Here is a 25,056-nt window from a genome sequence, read left to right on the forward strand (position 1 = left end):
AAGAGCGCTTACCGTCCTCCTCTTAGGTCTAGTCAGTATTTTGTCCGTTAACGTTAGTTTTTCTGTTGTTTGGTGACTCTTTAAAATGAAGCTATGGTGTGTAGTTGTTGTGTGTCTCGGGGTGGGTGTAATGGGCGGGAAATACTCTAAAGAAATGAACCAGGCCAAGCCGGGCGGTGATGAACAGACGGTGGAGTTCAGGATAGCTAAACTCAACCAGGTGTGGGAAAAGGCTCAGAGGGTAAGTTACATATGTATCAGACTGACTTAATAATAGCCTATGTACTGTTAACTCATAGCTTAGCTGTACCGGCAGCAGCTGTAGAAACTGTAAATAGCAGCGCGACACGACAAGCTAACACACATAACGTAACTATTAGTCAGCGAAGGGCAACGAGATATATACTATTTTCTCATTGGCTGGCGGGTCGCTGACTTGGGACAGCTGTGAACTCAGCAGAGAAATATGCCAACTCCTCGCTGTTCATTTCTGTATGTAATATGTTCATTTCTGTGCGGTGATTATTCTTCTCCACTTCTCAGCGCGAGAAATGCGTGTGTCTCGCGGTCAGTGCGTGAGACTTGAGAACACAGCATACAGGTGATAGAAAAAATAAATAGAGACAGGTAGGTAGCCACACATTGGTGCCAGGTGTTCAAGCATAGTTACCTATAATAAACATACTGTAGTTCATTGATTGTCTCTGTCATCGACATTTGCAGTCAAGAAAGAGCTTGTTACTATAGTGTTGTTGGTGAAACGTGAGCAAGAGGGGACAGCATGAGTTTATTTCTGCTCTTTCAAAATGATCACAGCAAGTTAGTTAGGAACCAGTGACCCCAGTAGACCTCAGTCAGTGGTTCACAGCAGAAGACTCTCTGTAAGCATCTCCCTGGTGGAAATATGTCTGTGTATGTACTGTGTACAAAGTAGAACAAAACGTGTGAGAGGTTAAATCCAACTCAAAAGGGTTAATCAGCAGTGATTTTGTAGATCTCCTCTGCAGTGTACGGTGCTCTGATCAACAAACATTGATCACAGCTGCAAAATAATTACATTTCCAACTATGTAGTGTGTTTACAGCTCAGCTTGAAAAAAGGTTTCCCTAGGAACTGTGACTTATCATTTTCACAGCAAACAATGCTTACGTAATTCAAAACTTTAGCTGTCATACACTGTGTTTGATCTGTCACTTGTGTGTCCTTCTGTCTGTCCTTTCTCATCTCTTCCCGTCTGTCCTCACATCTATCCTGTTCTCCCTCCTTCTGTCTAACTATCATTATGTTTTTTTTTTTTTGCTTTACAGATGCAGTTGTCTCCAGTGCGACAGTCCGAACTGCACAGTGACCTAAAAATCCAGGAGAAGGATGAGCTGCAGTGGAAGAAGACAAAGGTCGAGGGACTGGATGAGAATGGGGAGAAGGAGGCTCAGCTCCGACGCAACTTTAATGGTGAGGAAGTGTCTTGGCCTGAATTCAGGAGTTAGTTAAACCGTGTCCCCACTTAGAGCTTAAATCACTATAGAGTTAGTCTACCTTAAAATTTGCGCTCTTTTCGCTGAAAACTGCATAGTTTTGACAAGTAATGATGTTTGAAATGTCAATCTAAACACACATGTCTGTCTCTGGGTAACTGGAAAGTGCTTTATGTCAGGTTATAGGTTAAGAAAGAAAATGTGGAGTCTATAAAGTATGAAACTTTATCAGTTTCCATTTAAAGCCAGTGCTTTAAACAGATCAGCTGAGAATTATGCAAGCACAGGGCTTTACATTAACTCTTTTTTTTCTCAAGCTCCTGTGACTACTGGTTAATAGCCACTCAACACTTTCACTAGTCCCCATTATGTTGTTGGGAAATTCAGTTTTATGTGGTTGAAGCTGACTATTGTGTGCTATAATTCATTTGAAGAGCTAGATTTACAGGCTTTTAAATGTAAATGATCCCTATAAACACTCAAATTACTGTAAGACTACTACTTCTTATTGCAGATAATAAAAGTGGTGCAAGGGTGTAAAAGATTATTTGAAAAGATAAAAACTAAAATGAAAAAAAAACTATCAGGATAAAAACTTTGTCTATTTAAATATTTATCATAGTAGAAATCTCTGCAGTAGAGAACGAATTCTTGTCTAATCAATTAAATTGTTTTCTGAATCATAATGTCAGAGCTCTACACTCTAACTTTTCCTCTTGCAAGGTGTGTGTGTGTGTGTGTGTGTGTGTGTGTGTGTGTGTGTGTGTGTGTGTGTGTGTGTGTGTGTGTGTGTGTGTGTGTGTGTGTGTGTGTGTGTGTGTGTGTACGCAGCAGGCAGGCAGGCAGGCAGGCAGGCAGGCAGCAGTTCGATTTGCAACGTTGCTCCAGTTGATTAAAAAAAAGAGTTGATGACACAGAATGCCACCCGCAGAGTGTCTCAAATAACATTGACTGTGTTATACGTTGCTGCCAACTTCTCCCCACATTTGGTGGGTGCTCGGGTGCCAATATGAAGCCCTTAGTAAGCACAATTTTTCCAGAGTTTGTCGTAGTCTCATTCTGGAAATGAAAGCTTATGTTAAAAAGTGTATGTTACTTTCTGCTCCGATTAACTGAGTCCTATAAAACATAACAGCTTGTGGGAAAGCCTAAATTGGTTGATTTGATAGCGTAAGCTCATTTCACTGGTTGCAGTCATTGTATATCACTCGGGTCAAGAGTCTCAACCGCACACATAAAATGTAAAGTATATGAGCCCAACAGTGCTCCAGAGTTGGCTCCAACTTCCTGCAGCCTGTTTATGAGCATTTAAAACTTGCCCCCTTGCATGTAAAGACTCTCCTAATGAAATGTCACTAGTTAATAAGTGACACTGATGGCTTACTACAGGCCAGAGATGGTGCTGAATCAGCCGCTGCCATGACAGTTTACTGGATAACAAGTGCAGAGCCAAGTCCAAGTTAGTGTTTTTCTAGCAGTCCAGAATAAGAGAGGACTAGATTGTATTGTAGATATTGTGCCGCTCAGTATTGTTGCTCACATATAACTGACAAATATTGAAAGTTAGTCACTAAATTGCTCTGAAGAATTACATCGCAGTCTCTTTTCACGGTTGCCAGCTCAATACCGGACCAATTTCAAAAAATCGTTGTCCCCCATTAGTCATGTAGACACAAAAAGACAAGAGGAAGGTGGAAAAATACTTTTTGTCTGCTTTTGCTTACCTTGTGTCTGCATTTTTCCTGTTTTCGGGCTCGAGTGAGTGAGCATTTTTCTCATCTTTTTGAATATGAAGCGTTTCAGGTTCGGAGCAGCATGACAAAAAGCAACATCGACATCACCTACTGTGTGCTACTTATGTCAAGCCAAAGATGAAGTCGGTTTGTTTTGATAAGCTCTCTTCAGCTTCCTGGACTAAAAAAAAATGTTGTTTGTCGGGCCGCTCAGCTTATTTTCAGCAGTATGATTCATTAGAGATCCCTTTGCTGTTCTCATTTAAAATGCGTGGCGACTTCAGAATTAATGAGTTGCTTTCAAGGGTTAAGGGCTCTTGGGTAATCTTTGCTGTGAGATGTTGTATAACCTGCTGTAAAGTGATGAATATATGTGTGTCTCAGTCAGTTTATATTCTCCTACTTTCCAGACTGCTTCCTCTCTTGACAGCCTCATGTCATCATGATTATTTAACACAGTGTTTTGGAAACATCTTTGCGGTTGTGTTTTTTAGTGATCTTGGCCAAGTACGGGATGGATGGGAAGAGGGACACACGACCCCTTGAGAGCAACTCCCTGAAGGACCATGAAACCAAACAAGGAGACATATTCGATGATCCCAGGCTGGACAAACTCTGGAACAAGGTGGGATGTATTTTATTTTGGAAGTTGTGCCTTTTTGTTGTGTAACCGAGTCATTTTTTTGTTGCCACATTGCTGTCAGTCAAATCTATGTCAAATCTATGAACGCGCTTACAAAAACAAAAGGCCATGAACTTTGGTATGAACTTTGGTTTGAACTTTAGCCATGAAAAAGAATATCGCTGGATTTAAAATAAAAAAAGAGCACCCGCACCAGACGGTTGATAAGGTTACAAGCTTTTAAGCTCTGTCTGAATTTCCCAAATATGCACTTTGTAAAACTGAAGAAAAAACTTGTAAATGCTCTCTAAAATCCGCTTGTTTGACTGCTACACTTCTCTGATGACTCTTCCCCCATCAGGCCAAGAACTCAGGCAAGTTTTCCAACGAGGAGATGCTGAGCCTGAAGAGAGAGTTCCAGCACCACAAGGACAAGACCCACGAGTACAACATCCTCATGGATACCGTCAGCAGGACCGAGGGTGAGCCACGTGAATCACTTCCCTTTCGCTCTCATGCAGAGCAGAGGTGTCACGCCGCCTCTGCTTAGTTTTTATTGCTATTTTTCTGAGGCCAAGTTTTTGAGCCTTTAAGCTCCCGCGCTCCCCTCCGCTGCCACATCCTTGATGTGTGAAATCTCCTAAAGTTTTCAAGAAAGTGAACAACTAAGTGGAAGCTTGATATCGCCACGTACTTTACTGCTCCCTAAGGTATGTTTTTCACATAAAGGCATCTAATTATGGCTCTTATCACAGCTCGTACAATGATAATGCTCAAGTTTAAAATTTGCATATTCAAATGAAACCAGGGACATATTGCTGAGAGAAGAAGCAACTTTCTATCTTTTAAAAGCTGTTTTCAAAGTAGATTACGACCAAGAAAACCACTCTTCGCTCTCTGAAGGACTCTATTAACAATTATACTCTGATCGGTCATCTAAAAGTCAGCATCCGCTCTTACAAAGCTTGTTGAGGGCGATGCATCCACTCCTCTGGTCATATGTGTAGGTGGATGGTTCCAGACTGCACACGTTTGCCGCCCGCCTCTCTCTGCTGCATCAGCTCCCACCACATCACGTCAAGCAGCGAGTTTTAAGCCGAGCTGACAGGCCTCGCCGTGTTTCAGACAGACACGGCTCCTTCGGACGTGACTGACACTTTGCAGCTGTTTCGTGCCAGAACTTTTCCGTTGGCGCTCCGCAGCGGCCACATCTCTCTCTCTCTCTCTCTCTCTCTCTCTTCCTCCCGAACAAGCCAGGGGGTAATTTTCTGCTTGTCTGATGCATTTAAATATTAAGCCAATCACACGTCGCCTTGAGGGGAGTCTCCTTGCACCACCACCACAACCACCGCCGCCTCCGTCCGCCGCCTGTCGAGGTTCCCCCGGTCTTCATTCCCTCTTAGCTTTGACTTTTTTTTTTCTTTTGATCCAAATGTCAATCATTATGATGGAGTCAGTGTGGCTGCTGTCCAGTTAGCTCTTCAACTTTTTTCTAGAGTGAGACTGGCAGGAATCTAATCACTACAATGTCTTGTTAATCAATAAGAGGAGGCTAGTCAAGGTTCTTAGGAAAAAAAAAAAGATGATGTATGATAATGTGATATACATATAACTTTTGCAGGTTAGTCTATTGTCTTCTGCTAAACTCTCCTTATTTAATGATGCTTTTCTACATCTCTTTCATTGCTTTAATCTCCTCTCTTCTTCCTCCCTTATCTCTCTTCTTCGTGCTTTCTTCCCCTACTCTTTAAACCCAACTCTACACCCGACTTGCTTCTCACTCCTATAACCTGTTTGTCTCCACAGAGAGCCACAAGAACGTGATCTCTCCCCTGGAGGGCGACACCAAGGAGCACGTGCTGCACCAGAAGCACACGGAGCTGAAGCAGAAAATGAGAGACCTCAACCAGGGCTTCGAGCGCCTCCGCAAGCTCAGCCACGAGGGCTTCACCGAAGACAGCGGTGAGAGAAAAGCACACGCAGACACAGACACACACAAAACACAACTTGTCTCTTCCTGCGTATCAGTCTCTCTCTCTCTCTCTCTACATTTACCTCATCAGCTTAATCGCTGTGATTTGTAATCACACTCTGCCATATCACGGTCGGAGAGTGTTAATGTGCTACCAGCTTTTTTTTGCTTTTAGTTTCAAATTGAATGCATCTCTAAAAGAGGAGAGGATGCAGAAAAGATGTTATTTGAAGCTGAATCCATCCAGTGTTGTAAAACAGCACGTTTCTGTGCTGTTTTAACTCAAAGAAAACATTCATTCCTCTCCTATGATTGAATTTTCATTGAGCTTATAGTGTTTTATCTCTCCACTCCACACAGACGTTTAACATGTAACACATTCTGCTGCTTTTTGGTCCAGTGTGTGTGTGTGTGTGTGTGGAGTCTCTATAGTGAAGGCTTTCAGTGGGTGTCTGTTGGTGAGTTTAGATAAAGGTAACGTTCCTTCTGCTGATTCATACCGACTCCTTTTACTTTCTCTCTCTCTCTCTCCTCATTCTCTCCCTCGAGCTGTTTTTTTTTTCACTCCACTATTTGTTCTCGTCCTCCTTTCACTTCCCGCCTCCTCTTGGTACAAAACAGTCTTAATCTCTTTCTACCCGTTTTCTCCGTCTGGTTTTTTTTTTTGTTTGTTATACCTGCAGTTTTGTTGCGCTTTAAGGAGTTTTTCATAGCAAGGACAAATCTGTGACGGCACCTCAAGCAGAGATTTGAACACCAGCAGTTTTCATCTCTTTTTTTATATTGTTTGTGTACACCAAAATGATTGAGTTGAGCGTAGTTGTTTTGTTGTGTGTGTGTGTGTGTGTTTGTATCTTCTTTTAAAAGTGCTGTTACCGCTCCTCTTCAAAGCTCCCTGCCTCCTCATGAGTGTGCAGGTATTGGTGAGGCTCCAAACTGTCTCCCCGGACATTTTACCTCTTTATCTTTCCCTCTCTCTGTCTGTTCTTCCCCTGTAGAGTTTCGGGAGCCCAGAGTGATTGAACTGTGGGAGGCTGCCAAGAGAGCCAACCTCACCGACGACGAGCTGGACTCTCTCAAGGTAGCTCTTACGTCTCTCATGGCAGCTTTTTGGACCATTTTGCTCTGGCCAATCTTTTTTTTTTTTCCACACAGAACAGATTTTTTTTTGCTGCATCACAGTGCTGCAGTCTAACTTTCAGAGTTGGTATCGCATAAACTTTTCAATTGAGTGCTCTTTTGGTCAGAGCTGTGTTAACTTTTGTGGTTTGCTTGGTAGATAAGCACTACTTGTGTGAGGTAGGTAAGCCATGAAGCCTAGAGTGCACCTCATTTTATGTACTACACATTTGCACTCTCCTCTCACTCTTTGTCCCATGAGCAGAGGATTACAGCGAGCAACTCAGATATCTTCTTGATCTCACATAGGATTTTCTCTACTTTAGATGCACATAGGCTCACGTGTGCAGCCACGCATGTAATCTGAAGGCGAACTGAACTTCTGCTCGTTTGTTTAGGAGGAGCTGCATCACTTCGAGACCAAGGTGGAGAAGCACAGCCATTACCAGGAGCAGCTGGAGCTCTCCCACCAGAAGCTGCGACACGTGGAGGCTTTAGGAGACAAAGAGCACATAAAGAAGAACCAGGAAAAGTACAACACTATTTCTGAGAAGACTCGGGAGATGGGCTACAAGGTAAGGAGTGATAAAGAGGTCTTTTTTTGTTTTTTAACTCCACATTCTGACATCAAACACCAGTGAGCTATGTCCAATGGCTAACTGCTGGCCTGCTATAAAATCTAATAATGGAGCAAAATGTGGGAGGGTGTAAAACATTGTTAAAGTGTCCAGAGAATGTAGTTACACAGAAACAGAAGCACAGGACAAAGGTTAACTATAGTGGATATTACTACTGTCAAAGAGTAAACTCTCTCATTTGCAACACATCGGTTTTTGGGTAATGAACAAAATGCTGTTGGCAACTGTTCAAGAGCTCAACTTTCTACAAGAAAAAAACCTCTTGAATACTCTACACTATAATAATATTTGTATTAGGCTGTATTATTGTGATCATTGGGAAAAAACTGAACTGAGTACATTACACAGGACCAGTATTAAACCAAGCATTCAAAAAGTGAGTGAGTAATGAATCAGAGATTAATTTTAAACCTGGAGCACTGTATTAATAATAGTTGTGAAATCTGCATATTTCTAGTGTTCATATTAGGAGTATTAGTTATTGCTTTGAAGGTTGAATTTAAAACATCAGCAGAGTTACAACTGATAATTTATTATTTAGTAGACTAGTTTACATTTTCAGCATTCAAATCAATCAGATCAAATTAGATTGTACTAAAGTTTTATGGATGTGAACCATGGCTGATGTCAAATATCTGCACCCTCAGTCATCTTGATGCTATAACTTACCACATGTACTGGTCTTGCTATACAGTATTAGTGGAATTTAGATTTAGAACATCCAAAACTGAATATAGCTCTGCAGTTGAAGACCAGTGTGTTTGTCCTTATGTATTATTTGAGATGGAATAACATTAGAATAAGAGGATTGACACTGACACTGATTGTTTGACTTGATTTCAGATGAAGAAACACATGCAGGACTTGAACAATAAGATCTCTCGTCAGGGACTCGTCCACAATGAGCTCTGAGCAGCTCGGCTGATGGTCATCATGTCAGTGAAGGTACAATGAACTGAAGTCATTTCCTCCGCAGCCACACACAGAGTACGCCACGTCCCCCTCCCCTCACATTCCCTTTCAACTACTGTAAAAAAGAATCAGTGTTTTTTCCAGGAGATGTTTTCTACTTTTCTAGTGTTAATAGTTGTTGATTTTACAAAATCACTGAATGAATGAATTGTGGGTTGTTTGTACATATTATGGAAAAGGTGAGATTTCTCATAAATCAGCTGGGCTTATTGTGATAATTAGTCAAATGATTAGTCATGGTACAGATGAAATAACAATGGAATATTTTACACACTTGTCCGGTACACTGTAGCAACATTTATTTATACAGCTAATGACTGGCAGATGAAGAAGAAGTGAAACTGAAAAAGTGGCAACACTCAAAGAAAGCTGAATTTTGTGGGGGCGGTTTTTGACGGCTAGTTGAGTCAGCTTAACCACATGATGCGTTTTAGCTGCTGAGTGATGGTTCAGCCAACTAATTGCATGAGTACTCCATCCTGTAGGAGTATTGGCACACTAGTGGTCAGACAAACAATTTGCCCACACCTGTCTGTCATTAGCTGTGAAAGTGATAAATGCTACATCACATAGGCTGTTTGCAGTGTAGTATCTCATACATCGGCCTGCTGAAAGGATGTAATGTTACTGATATTGTTTTATCAATGTAAGATGAAGATGATCTGACTCATAGACTCATAACAAGCACTGAAACAACGCAACCTGAAAATGTAACAGCAATCTTTAATGTTCAATAAGATACACGTGCCAACATCATACAAACAGTAATAGTTGAAAAATATAGTTTCATATCATTAATATTGTTTTGGCATAAATAAAGGCAAATACTATTTACACATCCTGTAGAGGAAAGCAGCTCCTGCACAGACACTAACAGGCTATTCTTGGTAAAAAGCAAACTTTCTCTGACTCCCCCACCTCATGTTGTTTCTCCTCGTCTCCTCAGACACAACAGTGGGGAACCACCACCATAAAAATAAATTAGTGTCACATACTGGACAATTTGTCCTGATGATATCAAGAGGGAGGTGAGAAATTGGAACGCACGCCGCGCTCCTCAATTCATCAACTCCTGCCCTCTCACAGACCAGGAGCAGAGACATTGATTTACAGTGATGAACAATGTTACTGGCTGGCTGATTACTCAGTCATGTCCTGCTTTGGCCACACGGGTCTGGATTAATGTAATTTGCACCTGAGATATAACTCTAAGCTGCTTATTTCAATCGAACGCTTTTAAGCTCTGATGTGGAATGATAGCCAAGCAAGCCGGGACTCTAAATGGTTGATTGTAGAGTGTCAGCGTGATGAGAGGGGGCTTGAACTCATCGTGTAATGATATTCTGTTAAAAACCTGTGATAAATAATATGAATCTATACAATGGCAGTTTGTGACCTCTCAGTAAGAGAAGTAACAACAAATAAACTAAACGGTGCTCCAGTCAGGAAAAAGGTGAATCTAGCCAGAATATGAAATAAATTCAATGCAATACATCGCTGTATATCTGTGTCTGCTATCTATAATCAGCAGTAAACATCAGGTTTTGGTGCCATTCCCTCAGATTAAAGCCATTTTCTACCAACATTCATCCTAAGTGAATTTAAAGGGCAGTTTGTCCTCCGACATTCGTCTCAGCAGACATAAGTGCCATGCATGCCCCAAAGAAATTGGGAGTAAAAGTCATCAAGTGAAATGTAGAAACACTGATTTAAGTTTGCAGGTGGGGTTAAAGGAAACTACACAAACAAAATTACAAACATCCATAAGCAGCTGCACAAAAGACCTCAAGGCAATTCCTATTTTCTTCTTTTTTTCTTAGTGGAATGGATTGTTGTGCAGGAATTTCTGTTCAGTGGCAGAACTGCGTGTGTATTTGTGAGTGTGACAATGACAGGTGAGCGTTTTACGGAGAGAATCTGCATTGAAAACTGTTTTTAAAGTGTCATCGAGTTGGTTGTAGCCAATCAGATTGGTGGCCCTCGCCGTCTGCTCTCCAGCTCAGTCAGTCTGTCTTGCCTTCCCTGAACGTGCTCCGCCCCCACTCTCTGAGCCGTTTCCATGGCAGCGATATCGAGGTGGGCATACCTGATGGAGCCCTCTTCTGGTTGGGCGTTAGGGGAGAAAACAGAAGAAATGTGTTTCTACGGCATGATGAGTTCTTTAATATCATGACATACAGCAGTGACATCTCAATAGGTGCAATGTTTAATTACTTTGGTCTCATAAAGAACTGAACTTTGTACCATTTTCTTCATTGTTAGTGCCTAAATGTTCATTTTTATGTTTGATTTTAAAAATGCATAAATTTACTTCAGTTTGCCAATTCACACATGATCATTTTGAAACATTTAGATTGCTGTAAATTACTTTGTCACCGTCCAGAAATGTGTTACTAGGCTCTGAAGCAGCAATACAAATTATACTCATGTCTGTTTTCTCATGAATAAACAGGTTCTCCTCATTCTTTAAAAATCAGCCTCTGTTTCTTCATTTTTTTTTCAAATTTCCCTGATGGATACAGAGAGGCAGATAGTAACAGTGTCATCTATTTCTTGGGTCAAAGGGTTGCAAATCTGTAGGACTCAATTAAATCAGCCAATCTTCTAGATATAACCCAGTTCAAGAAAGACTGACGACATTTTAGCCAAAAAAAAGCAACAGGGCACGCTTTTAATAACCCTGTGCTGTTCTTCCTTCCTTCATAATGCCTTTAACTTTTCCCCCCATGACAGTGAAGGATAATCTGTAATGCTTTATATATACACATTACGAATGGCAGAGAGTTAGGATAAAAATCTTGACATGAGTCACAAAAGCTGATGTAAAGATGTAAAAAGGAAAGAAGTGACAGGAAATGAAAAACAGAGCTCTAAAATGTCCAGTGAAAGGCTCGGTGTTCTTACTGGGTCTGCAGAGCTGCAAAGTGTTACCTCTGACAGCACTGTGCGGACTAGAGACTGCAGCTGAACTGGGCTCCTGCAGGTCCAGCTCCGTGTAGAGGAGTTCTCTGTCACTTCTAGCCGGCAGGAGGCTAATGGGGATGTTGACATAATTAGCAGTGCTGTCGCTGCGTAGTCCAGTTCCCAGGGGAGCAGATGGCGGAGCTTCACTGTGAGACTGGAACACACCTGAGAGAAAACATCCACATCAACATCCACATCCACATCTGTTTAAAGTTGTCTCCCATTCCATCCTTGACAATAAATTGACAATTAACCCTCCTGTTGTCCTCAAGGGAAGGGGGGGAGAAAGGAGAGAAGGAGAGAAGGAGGGAGGAAGAAGGAAGGAAAAGAGGGAGGAAGAAGGACAGGAGGAAGGATAGAAGGAGGGAGGGAGAAGGAAGGAAGGGAGAGAGGAAAGAAGGAAGGAAAAGAGGAAGGGAGGAAGGAAGGAAAGAAGGAACAGACTGAGTCAATTTGACCCGGGAGGACGACACGGTTAATTACTAATCAACTCTACTCTTGATAGAAAAACATCAAATGGCAAATATGAGACATATGACAATCTACTCATCAGAAATGAGGTAATAGTCTCACCACAGGGTGCTGTCGGGCTACGTGTGCTCAGCGTGACAGGCAGAGGTGGAGGTCCAGAATGAGAAAAAGAGGGCAGCCACCTCCTCAGACCTGCAAACTTATAACCAACATCCCCTCTGTCACCGTGTTCCTCTCTCACACAGAGAGGAGGGTCTGGATGGGAACACAATTTTAACACATTAGTTCTTGACACAGACACCGTTTCGGCTCATTTCACACAGCGGCGGCGACACAATGAGACCCGAGCACACTGCACCTGGTGTGTCTGCGGAGGGCGACGGACCTGAGGATGAGCTGTCGACCTGTGGAGTGAGTGACAGAGAGGATTACTTTAAAGCTTTTATCTTGAAGCACTAGAAAATGGGGTCACTTTACTGCACCTTACCCATTTTTTCTGTAGAAGTTTTTACATTTTTAAGTCAGTTAGGTGATTAAATGAACACTGTCACATGTTTTTCTTGCTGTCATCATCCCTGTTGTTCAGAATGACCATTCAGACATCGTCAATGTAAGCGATGGGGGACAAAGTCAACAGCAAAAGTGTGTCTAAAAGTTTATTAGACACTAATATAAAGCTTCAGCCTTCCAAAGTAGTCAGTTTTAGTGTTACATGACCTCTTTTTTTGTTACAATCCTTGCACTCCAGCTGACAGAAAAATACAGTCTGTCACGGTATAAAGAGGACATTTCTTTCAGGGACTGTAACTGTGAAAAATATTATTTATTTGGTTGACTCCAACTGCTGAGAATATTCAGAATAACTGCACCAAAAAAAGACTGCATTTTGTGCCCCATCACTTGTGTGTCAGCACATTTGGAGTGGATCTTCTAATGGCTAGGCACCAACAGGAGAATTGATTACAACTTGAGAAATTCTGAACACTTATTGATTGACTTTTGATTTAACTATTCATTTTTAAGAGGAAGACTGTGGTCATTTGTCTTTTAATGTTACATAGTGACACTTTAAAACCTGTTATAGCTCTTTTTACGAGCCACAATAAGCTGCTAAATCTTACCTGTGTGAAGCATCTGCTCTTTGCTGACCTCCACTGCTCTGGTGTGATGTAGTTGTCTTCACCATGACTGCACTGGGTGGGGAGACAGTGAGAAGTAAATCATCAGGACAGGGTTACGTATTTGTGATGACAACATTCAACACTGACAATATCTAAAAAGAAAAAAAACATCCAACTGGTATTAGGTGGGGAGGAAATGCAGGCAGCTTTGGACAGAAAGATTTATAAAGGGATTGTTAAGGAGAGAGAAGGAAGAGGGGGGGGGCATGAGGTGAAGAAAAGAGCTGAGAAGAACAGAGCTGACATCTTTAAGAGGTGGCAGACAGAAAACAAAAGGATGGCTGGCTCAGACGTGACAAATGAGAAATCTCTGACAGCGTGTCCCAATTTACCGTTTTTTTCTCCTGCCCACACCCGCTAACAACGCAGCAGCCTCAGGAGCATTATCTGCCATATGGTTGGTTTCAGCAGGATGTGAATCAAGAATGGTCTTATTAACCGACATGAAGAGAGTGTGTGTTTTTGCCACGTTGAACTGCTGACACTCCAGAGTGACGGATTGATGAATAAAGAAAACTCATTTGTGCTTCGTACAACAGGATTTTCCTCTCTGAGGGTTTCTGTCTGTTTCATCACTGCTCATTAACTTTCTGGGTCCCCTTTTGCTCTCTCTCACCAGTGTACACGTGATATATAAGAACGCACACACTCTCTCTCACTCTCACACACACACACACACACACACACACACTTCTACACTAGCTGTCAGAATCACAAGACATGCCGCTTCCTCTCCTGCTCTGATAATAATTTGCTGGCTACAAGGGAGGAAGTGCTTTTCACAACCCATCACAAAATTAATTAGAGTCTCTTCTGGGGGGGATTTTGAGGTTTCAGACAAACGTATCAAAGGGAAAAACAACAGTAGCTCCAGACAGGTTTTTTTTATGGAAACCCATACATTTCACAATTACTGTTTTCCTATCTGGGCGGTTCAGAGGCCCAGCGGCCGGCACTGTCACCCCTGCAGTAATAGAAGGAAACTGGGTTGGACATATGTCAGGTGTTTGAAGCTTCTCACCATGTCAGCAGTGCCTGTGGTCTTCAGACCAAAGACATCCAAAGTCACTAAACTCCCCATATGGAAGAGACTGAGAGGGCGTGCTGTGAGTGCAGGAAGGCAGCCACTACACTACATGAGCTGTACTACCAGTACAGATCATGGTGTAGCTCACTAATGCTTAGAGAAGATTTTGTTCTGCGAGTCCTGTGGCGCAGTGGTAATGATTTATGATGCTAGGGATGATATAGTTCTGTTTAGGTATCATTCTTTCCTGGCATTCTGCAGTGTTTTCGAGGGCGGCTACCCAAGTGAGACATTAGGCTGCACAGCGAGTAGCAGAATGTATGTGAAGAGGCCAGATAATTACTACTTGAACTGCAGGTGCATCAGCCGCAATAACTGCAATATTATGTAAGGTGGAAAGGGCAAGCATTAAAGTGACTGCATAGGCCAAACTGAATAAAACTGCACTAATAAAAAGCTACAGTGATCTTCACCAAGACACCCAAAATAGGCAATTTGCTGGACGACCTATAACCGCAAAGAAACAGAAGGATGCTTTCATTTCTTTTCCTTTCATTCTATTACCTCTGATAGGTATTTTTACCTTGACTGAATCTCAGTTCTTGTGATATATTCTCTTTGTAGAGTTCCCATGAATTTGGACCTTGGGAATTACAGTTGTGAACAGTGTACTTGCATGATCAGTGCTCTATTTAATGTCCTCCGTTTCCTTTTGAGATTCCCTTGAGGCAAATATATTGTTGTCAGGATACAGATCTAGTTCGCTGGAACAATAGAAGTTGAGAGCGCATCCCAAAAGTATTACTGTAAGAATATGTGAGGGAGGTTATCATTTTTGTTGCTCATTAAAAAAAGGAAAAAAAAAAGACATTTAGAGCTAGCTCCGGGATGCCAGAATTTATAGAGACCAGCTTAACGTCTTTGACAGCAGGTGGTGACTCGGTAACCATAGTGATATCACTCACCTATCCATATCCATTCACCCATTATAGATATATAATAATATCGCATTTATTCACTCAAGAATTTAAAAAAAACCCACTGTAGACTTACTAAGTGCAGGAAGGCACATTAAAGAGAGATTAGTAACTGATGGACCAATCCAAGAGCTGGAGTAAGTGATTTGCATGATGATTTACAAACTATTTAGTTCATTTCATTAAGGCTCAATTGTAAATGTTAGCATGGAAACTAAATTCCCAAAGAGAGCTCAAAGCTGGAAAAATATCCGTTCAGAGCAGAGATTCAATTACCTAATGATGAGAATCAATTTCCATTCTAGGATTGTACTATAATGTATTATAATGTGATTAACCAAATCTCCTCAGGGTGATTAGACTCTAGTGTTATGAAATACGTGAAAAAATCATATTTTCTCTTGACTGGTCTTACAGCCTGTTTAAAATATAGAATTAAAATGATCCAATTTCACACATGGGGTTTTAAATCCATAGAGGACTCAAAGGTATTGTATGTGTGCTGTTAGCTAGCATAATACTCATGTATATCTTCGGTTGGTCTATTGACTGACTGAAAGAGTGTGAGACCGTCAGTACCTGTGTGTCTCCTCCAGGTACTGGTGGCGATCTGGGTGTGGACCTCCCTTCACTGTCAACAGAGGGCGCCCTCTCACTGCCCCAGGAGAGCGAGCGTTGCATCATAGCCTGATGCTGAGCTCTGGATCCTGTGGGGCTGTTGGTCAACCTTTGTCCCTCATCCCCACTGCTCCTGCTGTCCCTGCCCAGCCCAAGCAGGCCTCCCTGGGCTGAGGGTTCCCTCAGGGTCAGGTTTTGGAACAGACTCCTGGGGGTATCATACAGCAGTCTGAGCAGGCTGGGGATCTGGTACTCCTCACTGTGCCTCCGAGATGCACAGGAGCTACATCTGGAGGCACAAGGGGTGGAGGAGGAGGAGGTAGCAGAACTGTGCTCGGGGGTAAGTATGGACTGAAAAGGAGAATGAGGAGGAGTGAGGGGAGAAGCAGAAGGAGGAGGTGGAGGAGTGGAGGGGGGTGAAAAAAGAGGTGAAGAAGGAGGAGGTGGAGGAGAGGAGGGGGGAGCAAAAACAGGTGAAGAAGGAGGAGGAAGAGGAGTGGAGGGGAGAGCAAAAAGAGGTGAAGAAGGAGGAGGTAGAGGAGTGGAGGGGAGAGCAAAAAGAGGTGAAGCAGGAGGAGGTAGAGGAGTGGAGGGGGCAGCAAAAGGAGGTGATGAAGGAGGAAGTGGAGGAGCAGGTAAACTGGCCAAGGAGCCAAAGTCCTCTCCTCCTCCTTGACTGGCCATGTCCAGACTCCCTGTGTATGAGGAGAAGCTCCCAGAGTAAGACGACTGACTGCCCGCCGCTATCCCAATCCCACTGTCTAATGAGCTCTGCCTCCCGCTGTCATGGAGACCACGAGTGTGGAGCTGGGCGGAGGACGGACGAATCCCGGAGCTTCCGGACGCAACGGCGTAAAGTCGGTCATCTGAGCTGGCCAAAGCCTTCAACGTGGAGGAGCTGGACGCCGTTTCGTTGGAGGGGTGAGGCCTAGCTAACGGCTCCACCCAAAACGGAAGTCGGCTCCCATAGCTTGTGTCTGACTGGCTGGAAGAGGAGCTGGAGATGCTGTGGTCGTCCCCGGCGACAGATGTGCTGCAGCTATAAGTGGAAGCTGAAGAGAAAGTTATTGCTGAAGTAATTTATTAACCAACTAATAAACCAACCAGAAATTAAAAACTGCTGTATACACATTTAATTAATAATATATAATGCATTTAATTTAGCTCTGGGTGAACAATATTATGACCCTGTGAAATTAATTTCAATTAGCAGCTCTCATTTGCTACAGTTCATGTCTTCTGCAGGCGCTTCTAGGCAGATATTATGAAGGCTTATTTTCCAAGACACTCTGAGCTTTGGAAGCAGTCAGCGAAAATGAATCACACTGATCCTCATATTTCTGACTAATATAGAAACATAATTATGACCACACTCCTAGAATGGCCTCGTAAATATAAACCAGTGATTAAGCCTTTGTGTGTGGACGGACTTCCAACCAGCTCCAGCATATAAAAGGTGCACTGATGAGTAACAGATTCACAATTTACAAGCCCTGAGATGATGCACACTACCCCCCCCCCCCCCCCCCCCCCCCCGATACATTACAGAGCTCATGCTGGTTATTAATAAGTAGCTTGAAGTGAAGTAAATAGAACAATGTACCTGTGCTGCTCGCTAGGCTGCATTGAGACAGCATGCTGAGTCTTTTCTCCAGATCCGACGCCTCCTGGTCGATGCGTTTTTCGGCTGAAGCTGGGTCAGCATTGGGATCTGCTGTTCACACACACAAACAAAGACATCATAAAACCTTCAGACTGCAGGGGATTGAAGGACACATTTATACACACAGGTTTTCCATTTACAATTTGCTGTTTTGGATTTACAATTGATCATATATTTGCATCTCCTTTACTGGCTATTAGAAGACTAACATATGGTAAAAATACAGATTAATTGATATTTATTTTCACCACAGACAGATACTGTAAAGGATTTTTCCCTCAGCTCAGCTCAGTGTAATATCTGCAGGGCTTCCTCTCACGCTGCATTCACCTTCACCAATAAGGAAGAGCAGACTTTATGTAGCCTGAGGCAAAGCCCAGGGCAAAATAGCTCAGACGAACTTGACATTGTTATCATCTCCTCTCTTCTCTCGTGTGTGCTATGGTAGTTGGACACTGGCGGGAAAGTGTGTAGAGAGATTCTAGTAAAAGGAATCAAAGTGAAAGTGTAAAAGTGAGGTTGAGATGTCCCCGCTGTCCCCAGTGGAAATGACATCTTTGTATTTCACTGTCTTTCTTTTTGAAAAGAACTCACAAATCCCAGGGTCAGGAAAAGACTTTGTATCTTTCTACAGAAGGAAATATTAATGAAAAACTTGTAGGAGCCCTACTGTGTCCATCATCCTCTTCTTTAAGATGTCTGCAATGTATGTGTGTCTCCAACTGTTACACTGGCTTGTAAATGTAACAACATCTCCCAGAGGAGGTTAAAGACACCTCGATTATCTGTTGGAACATCAATTTAGTGTAAAACCCTGCCAATTACACACTTAATGCCTACTATATATACATACTCTCTCTCCCTCTCTGTGTGTGTGTGTGTGTGTGTGTGTGTGTGTGTGTACATGGCAGTAGGTCAGGGTGTTTGTGTGTATACGTGTCAACAACCTAACCCCTGGATCTCTGCCTCTGGACCGGAGCAGCTAATGCTAACGTGCAGATGCCAAGTGTCTTCACTACGCTATGTGAGGTGTCAGCTAACATTTGCTAACGTTGCTAGTCCATGCTAATTATAGCTGCTTCACAGCACTGAATGTCGTGAGGTTACAGTGGGGCCCAGAGAAGTCTGACACAGGTTGGCTAACACTAGAAGAAAAGTTACAGGGAGGCTGAAGTTAAACTGAGGCCATTTTCAACCTGGATGCTATTTTTCCATCTAATTCCATGAGACTGACGTGATTCAGACCTGACTCTAATCACCTCTACATCTCTGAACTGAACAACTGTACGCCAGAGTTTTTATGTCTAATCCAATCATTTTCTAACATATAGATTTATTTATATATATGTTCAGTATTTACATTGTTTAATTGTAGTCATTGTAACTGTGCTTAAGTAACTCACTACATACCCTCACATCGGTGGACTTAAGTACAATTTTGAGATACTTGTACTTAACTTGAGTATTTCCTTTAGATTCTACTTTGTACTTCTACTCAACTACATTCCAGGAGCAAATTCTGTATTGCATTACATTTATTTCACAGCTATATAACTAGCTACTGTACTTTCAGATCAATATTTTCTATGTAAAAATGATCAGTTTATAAAATATGCTTTATTACAGTCTAGACTACCAAACAGTATAACTTAAAATGAACTCTACCTTGACAACAGTAAAATGCTGCTTACACATACAGTATATGTCAATAAATCAATATGAATGAATACTCCAATAATATACTTACATACAATGAATATAATACTGTTAATTTGACCATTTCACATAATAAGAACTTTTTATACTTTTAAGTATATTTTGCTGCCAATACTGCACTTTTGAATGCAGGACTTTTACTTGTACTCTGGCTTGTCTATTCTGGGCTATTGTAGAAACATGCCGGTGCAACATGGCACTCCCTATGTAGATATAAAGTGCTGATTCTAAGGTGATTAAACACTAATGAAAACATGCTTATGTTCTGCTAGATGCCACTACATTCTACACGCTGCACCTTGAAGTAAAAGATCTCAATACTTGTTCCACTGCTGCACTCTGACAAGCAGAATAAAGATACAGTAATTCAACAGAGACCTACTGACAGGAAAATCAAAATCCATCAGTATGATGAAAATAGATGATAAACAGGGTCCAGGTTAAAAATAGTCAGGTACTATTATACTTTCAAATGTTAACTGACTCTGCAAAAGGTGTTAAGTGCAGTTTTATCAGCAGTAGCTAACAGATGAAATATGGAAGAAGGTCCTTCATGAAGTCAGTTGTTAAAGGTATTAAAAAAATAAAGCCAGGAGGGACATTTAAAATATAAAAACCATAAATAGACCCTGAGGCATGTATGTGTATACTATGTAGGCACATTCTCACAGTGTTATAAGCGTGTCTATACAGAGGTATTATAGAGTTGTCAGATCCTTGGTATTTTCCTCTGTTTAACTGTCACTAAACCCTCTGTCTGCGTGTCGGTGGTCTCAGAAATGCCTGTGAAATTAGCAGTATGTTACAATAGCACACAAGTCACATGCAAAGTCATGACCCCCCTAATCCACAGAGTGACCCCTGAAGATTTAAGCATGTGGTGTTTCCGTTAGGATGGCGCCTCTGAGACAAATGCTAAACATACACACTAAACAGGCAGTAAACCTTTATAATGGAAGTCATGGAGTCACATACTGATGTGATTGATTGTTTTAGTTCAGCAGCAGGTCTCTTTTGAAAATATCCTGCTCACACTGTGTCTTACTTGTGTTTTGCAGGCATATTCTTTGTAAGCTTGGGTGATGCTGTTTTGTTTGTGTAAGTGTGTATTTGTGTGTGTGTGTATTTGTGTGTGCGTGTTCACCTGGCAGGGTGGGTCGCAGGCCATGTGGGACTCTGCTGGGGTTAATGCCCCTCACAATGCAGTCAAACAGGAAACTGATCTGCTCTCCGTCTGAACAGGACAAGAAGAACACACCCGCCCCTGAAAGATGGAGGAACAGTTTGGCGTGAGGCAGAGATAAGAAAAAAAAACAAAACGAAAGAATCAAATGGTCAAGAAGTAAGTGGTGAAATATTGAGTAAAAAAAAAATCACATTTTTTTTGCGCGAGGCCAAACAATATTCTCTGAGGTTTAGAAGTACTCTTGTAAAGGCAAGGCTGTTCTTTGTGCCTTTCATTTAAAGGTTACAGAAAACGTTCCCCACTCTGCTATCAAGCCAAAGCAGACACGTCTATGAAAACACAAGACAGGCGAAAACTCAAGACACATCAAAATCTCACATCACGGTGTTATTTGAAAGACAGTCACAAAGTAAGCCCTTACTCAGAGGTTTGGGTTTTTTTTAATAGCCTTGTTCTTTATTTCATCTTTGAACTGAGTTTGCTGTTAATAAAAGTGCAAACCAGTCGAGCAGAAACGCATTTGGAAAGATAATGTCTGAGTAATGACAGTCAGTGAAGTTTTAAATGTTTTTAAATGCCATTTCTAAGCAACAGATTTGAGGGAAAAAACTGTACTGGTACTGAAAATGTGATTAACTTTACTAAATTATAATTTTATTTACTTATTCAAATATGCTCACTGCACCGTTGAGCTTCTCCAGTTGAATGGCTGAAAAGAGTCTCATCACTGAGCGTTCACTGTAATGGAAGCCAAATAGCCTCATTATGTATTTTATTGTATTTTCTTGAGCTAGTGGAAACGCTTGGCCCACTCATTGACTCATAAGCTCAGTCATTTTCACAACAGGAAGAAGATGAAGTATTAAATATAATCATAGATATTATCTGTGTTTGGCCATTAGCTAAAAGGCACAATTCAAAAAGAAATACAGAGAAAAACAACAATTAAGACTGATGAAAGGATTTTTGATTAAGTTAACAAAGCCAAAATCATAGAGAGAATCCCAATAGGTTTGACGTCTCTTGTCATTTTTAGTGCAGTCATAGCTACTGGGGTGGGACAAAATAATAAGAACACAATAAAGTCAAGATGCTAGAATATAATCAAATTCCAGTATAACACAAAATAAACTCCAGTCTCCAAAATTACCATAAAGTTGAATCAACAACCTCTTTAAAACAAAAACTGAACATTTATTTCTAAGATGTCTTCCTAATAAACTGACTGTAATGATATTTTCTTAGTTATTCTTCCTTTCTGGCTCATGAGGTGCTGCATTAACAGTATTAGCAGTTTTCTCTTTTGAGTTGCTGTGCTCCACCAACATTTACATATTCTGTGTATCAAACTCTCACACCTTGACTTTAAAAAAAGGCAGCTGTATGAACTTTGTAGGATAAAACTACAAACTTTTAAAAGCTGTCTTTAAAGTCTAGAGGAAGTGAGTGTCAGTTAAAGCCTTATTGGTCCAAGCTGTGCTTACATTTACATACATATAATTCCACTAAATCCTACACTTTCCTTTGAAATGATCTCATGGCAAATATTTCTGTCCTTAAGCAGAATAGAGCTGGAGTTCCTTCCACTTTCTTTTCTTTTTATCTAACGTGGGAAAAAAACATAACCAGAGGCCTTGAACAAACAATTTTGGAACACCTTTTAAACCTTTAAAACAAGGGAAGAAAAAGAAAGAAAATCATTAGGACGTGCTGGGAAGAAATAAGCTCTATTTCTGTATTGTGTAATTTTTTCTCTGAGGGCATTTTCAGGCATTCATACTCACTTTTTTACAACATTATAAAACACCAAAGGGCTTTGTTGGACTCCACTTATTTCACAAATATGCTGAGTTCAAATAAATGTAGCAGTCAATTTTATATTGAATATGGAAAGGAGCAGCTTTTCTGTCTGATAGCACCATTACAACCAAGCTTTTGTGTTTTCTTCAGCTCATTTGTTCACACTGCTTTACAAGAGGCTGGCTAACTACTCTACAACTGTCTTTCAACATTATAATGACTTTTATAGAAGTAATGGGTCAAACTTGTGTCCGCTATTTTGTCTTGAGGATGTTTCACCACTCATCCAAGAAGCTTCATCACTTCTAATGACAGCTGGAGAGTCAAAGACATTTTAACCTCTGCTGGTCGTTCACACCTTAATGTCACATGACACAGTAGCTGAAGTTGCCTTTTACTTTATACTTCTAACCTGAATCAATAACAGTGTGATGCACAAATGCTGCATAATCCTTTATAACGTGTAATGAACACTACGCAAGAAAAACCTCACACATGCGTCAACATACAACAAGATAATGTGTATGTGTGTGTGTGTGTGTGTGTGTGTGTGTGTGTGTGTGTGTTTATGCCTGCTGAGGGACACGGAAAGATTGCTGACATAGTATGTCGGCTTAAAATTTCTTTTACTTAGATCACAAGGCTTGATGGACATCCAAACCCTGCAGAGGATCATTTATTACTGTCTGCATGTGCACACTATGGACCTGGTGTGTGTTTGTGTATGTGTGTATGTGTGTGTGTGTGTGTGTGTGGGTGTGTGTGTGTGTGTTGGCTATGACGCCTACATGAACACGTGTGGACCAGATAAGCTAGAAAATATCTGCCTAGCTAAGACACCAGGCTCTGCTCCAAACATCATCGATTACAGAACACTGTGGCCTCATTAACACATCAAATAGCAGCTGAACTACTGATTTCGCACTAACATGATTCACACTAATGCGCCGTGTCCGTGTGTGACTGTGCAGTGTCCAAAAAACCGTCCATGAGGACCCTGTCTCAACAGATTATTGCCCAGTGAACGGCTTTTGCACAGCAAGATTGCCCACTATCCCACAGGACTGGTCATGGAGTGTGTGTGTGTGTGTGTGTGTGTGTGTGTGTGTGTGTGTGTGTGTGTGTGTGTGCGTGTCCATGGCAGTAAAAAGCCTTGTCACGTCACCATGGTGTAAGTCATCAACTCCGCAGCCAGAAACTGTTCTGTCCGAGGTGCAGCTGACTTTGAAAGTGCAGCTGCAGCAGGGAGCACGGTGGCAGTCAAGGGTAAAATATTTTTATACAGCAACGTTAGATGACCGAGAGACCCGCTTACTGATTTGCTAAAACATAAAAGCCACTGGGGGGGAGGTGTGGGGGGGGGCCCATTAGAGAGTGAAACCAAGCAGAGAAAACAGAGCTTTTCACAGCAAATATTTGACTTGTTATAGAAAGAAAGACACAGGACAGGAAATGGATATGACACCTGAGCTTGCTGGACTGTTCTGACAGGTGCTCAAGTAAAATCTAAGCAGCAGTGAAGATTTATGTTATAGTTGTTGATTTGAGTTGCAAACAGTATTAGTGGCATGTGTGTTAAAACAGAAAAGAAAATGCCAACATGAAGATGAGTTTATGTAATGAGCCTAGTTTCCTCTGCTAATAGGGAACGCAGTTAAAAAGGAATACGAGTAGAGAGTTACATAAACAAGCAAGACAGTGAATCAGCATATTTCCCAAAGTGTTGAGCAATCCTTTAATGGAGATTCTAGCTGTGCTCATATTTAACGAGCGTCCCTTCCAAAACGCACACAGAAGCTGGTTGCTCTGTGTTATCTGCTTTCATTAGGAAATGAATTAATGCTGCATTAATATTCGCATACATTAGTCTTGTTGCACTATCTCTGCTTGGTGACAAGTGGACAAAATAACACTTTCATCTCTGCTCCAAACTGCTGACTGTGTCTGCTCAGTGTCACAGATAAGAGATTATATAGAAGTGTTTGCAGTGATTTCTGGGTAGTGTACAAAATGATTGGGACCTGACTGAAAATAGAAAAATTGGATTTGGAGATTCCCAGAAGAAAGTATGCTCTGGGTGAGATGTGACAACACTCCATTAAACAAGAGCTGGCACGTCTTATAACTCACCAAATACAAATAAACATGTAAACATGTAAGCTAACACTCTGCTTTTACCTTACAGTCACGCAAGGAATGTCACTTGCCGATTTGACTCTCACATCTCTCTCTTTCTGTCACACACTGGTTTTTAATGACACGCCAAGTGGGCCTCTCTCTACCGCCCCTGAGGCTGCTGGGTAATATGTACATAAGGTGAAGGGAGTGAGTGTGATTGGCCGTCTAGCCGCCGGGCACTATGTGATTGGCTGAGTGACCACAACAGGGGAGGCAGGTATTTATAGCTGTTGCTCATCAGAACACTGAAACCAGAGCCTGTGGACCTCATGGTTATTCCTGTAGGAGCCATGAGTCTGCTCGCACGCACACACACACACACACACACACACACACACACACATATCACATAAGTGCTAGAGAGTTAATACTAAAGAGTTAGTTTTCAAGTGTCCCTTTAAACACTTTTCTTGCTGTCCATGTGTCTCCTACACACACACACACACACACACACACACACACACACACACACACACACACACACACACGCGCACACATGCTCGCGCACACATCCCCACCCCAAAAACATAAAACTGCCTCTCATTCTTTACATACAAGCACACATCAACTGGACATTCAGAGGATAGCTAAACCTGGGCGAGCACACAAACACACACACAGCATTATTTGGTGGGCAGACCTGCAGTACAGCGTGGTGGGTTCATTTCTTACGTGGGTAAAGTTTTTCTCTAAACACCTGCAATAAATCATTGGTTTATTTATTAGCCTGTTAGTATTAAATGA

General features: G+C 41.7%; 2 protein-coding genes across 2 annotated transcripts in view; one reads left to right on the forward strand and one right to left on the reverse strand.

Annotated features, from left to right (window-relative positions):
- lrpap1 (low density lipoprotein receptor-related protein associated protein 1) lies at positions 1–11,007 on the forward strand. Its single transcript, XM_053333291.1, has 8 exons — positions 1–241; positions 1,308–1,452; positions 3,703–3,833; positions 4,192–4,312; positions 5,637–5,792; positions 6,801–6,883; positions 7,320–7,496; positions 8,403–11,007. The coding sequence occupies exons 1-8, from the start codon at positions 86–88 to the stop codon at positions 8,469–8,471; spliced, it is 1,038 nt and encodes a 345-aa protein (XP_053189266.1). The 5' UTR covers positions 1–85; the 3' UTR covers positions 8,472–11,007.
- dok7b (docking protein 7b) overlaps positions 9,238–25,056 on the reverse strand; it is a 21,042-nt gene continuing 5,223 nt past the window's right edge. The window contains exons 6-14 of the mRNA XM_053327420.1: positions 20,293–20,412; positions 17,373–17,480; positions 16,163–16,821; positions 15,731–16,120; positions 13,088–13,159; positions 12,310–12,370; positions 12,069–12,221; positions 11,470–11,660; positions 9,238–10,673 (exon numbers count right to left, since the gene is read on the reverse strand). Of these exons, the coding sequence (XP_053183395.1) occupies positions 10,497–10,673; positions 11,470–11,660; positions 12,069–12,221; positions 12,310–12,370; positions 13,088–13,159; positions 15,731–16,120; positions 16,163–16,821; positions 17,373–17,480; positions 20,293–20,412 (1,931 nt within the window). The 3' untranslated portion in view covers positions 9,238–10,496. The remainder of the gene's footprint in view (positions 10,674–11,469; positions 11,661–12,068; positions 12,222–12,309; positions 12,371–13,087; positions 13,160–15,730; positions 16,121–16,162; positions 16,822–17,372; positions 17,481–20,292; positions 20,413–25,056) is intronic.

Source organism: Scomber japonicus, chromosome 2 (genome assembly GCF_027409825.1).
Source record: "Scomber japonicus isolate fScoJap1 chromosome 2, fScoJap1.pri, whole genome shotgun sequence".
NCBI lineage: Eukaryota > Metazoa > Chordata > Actinopteri > Scombriformes > Scombridae > Scomber > Scomber japonicus.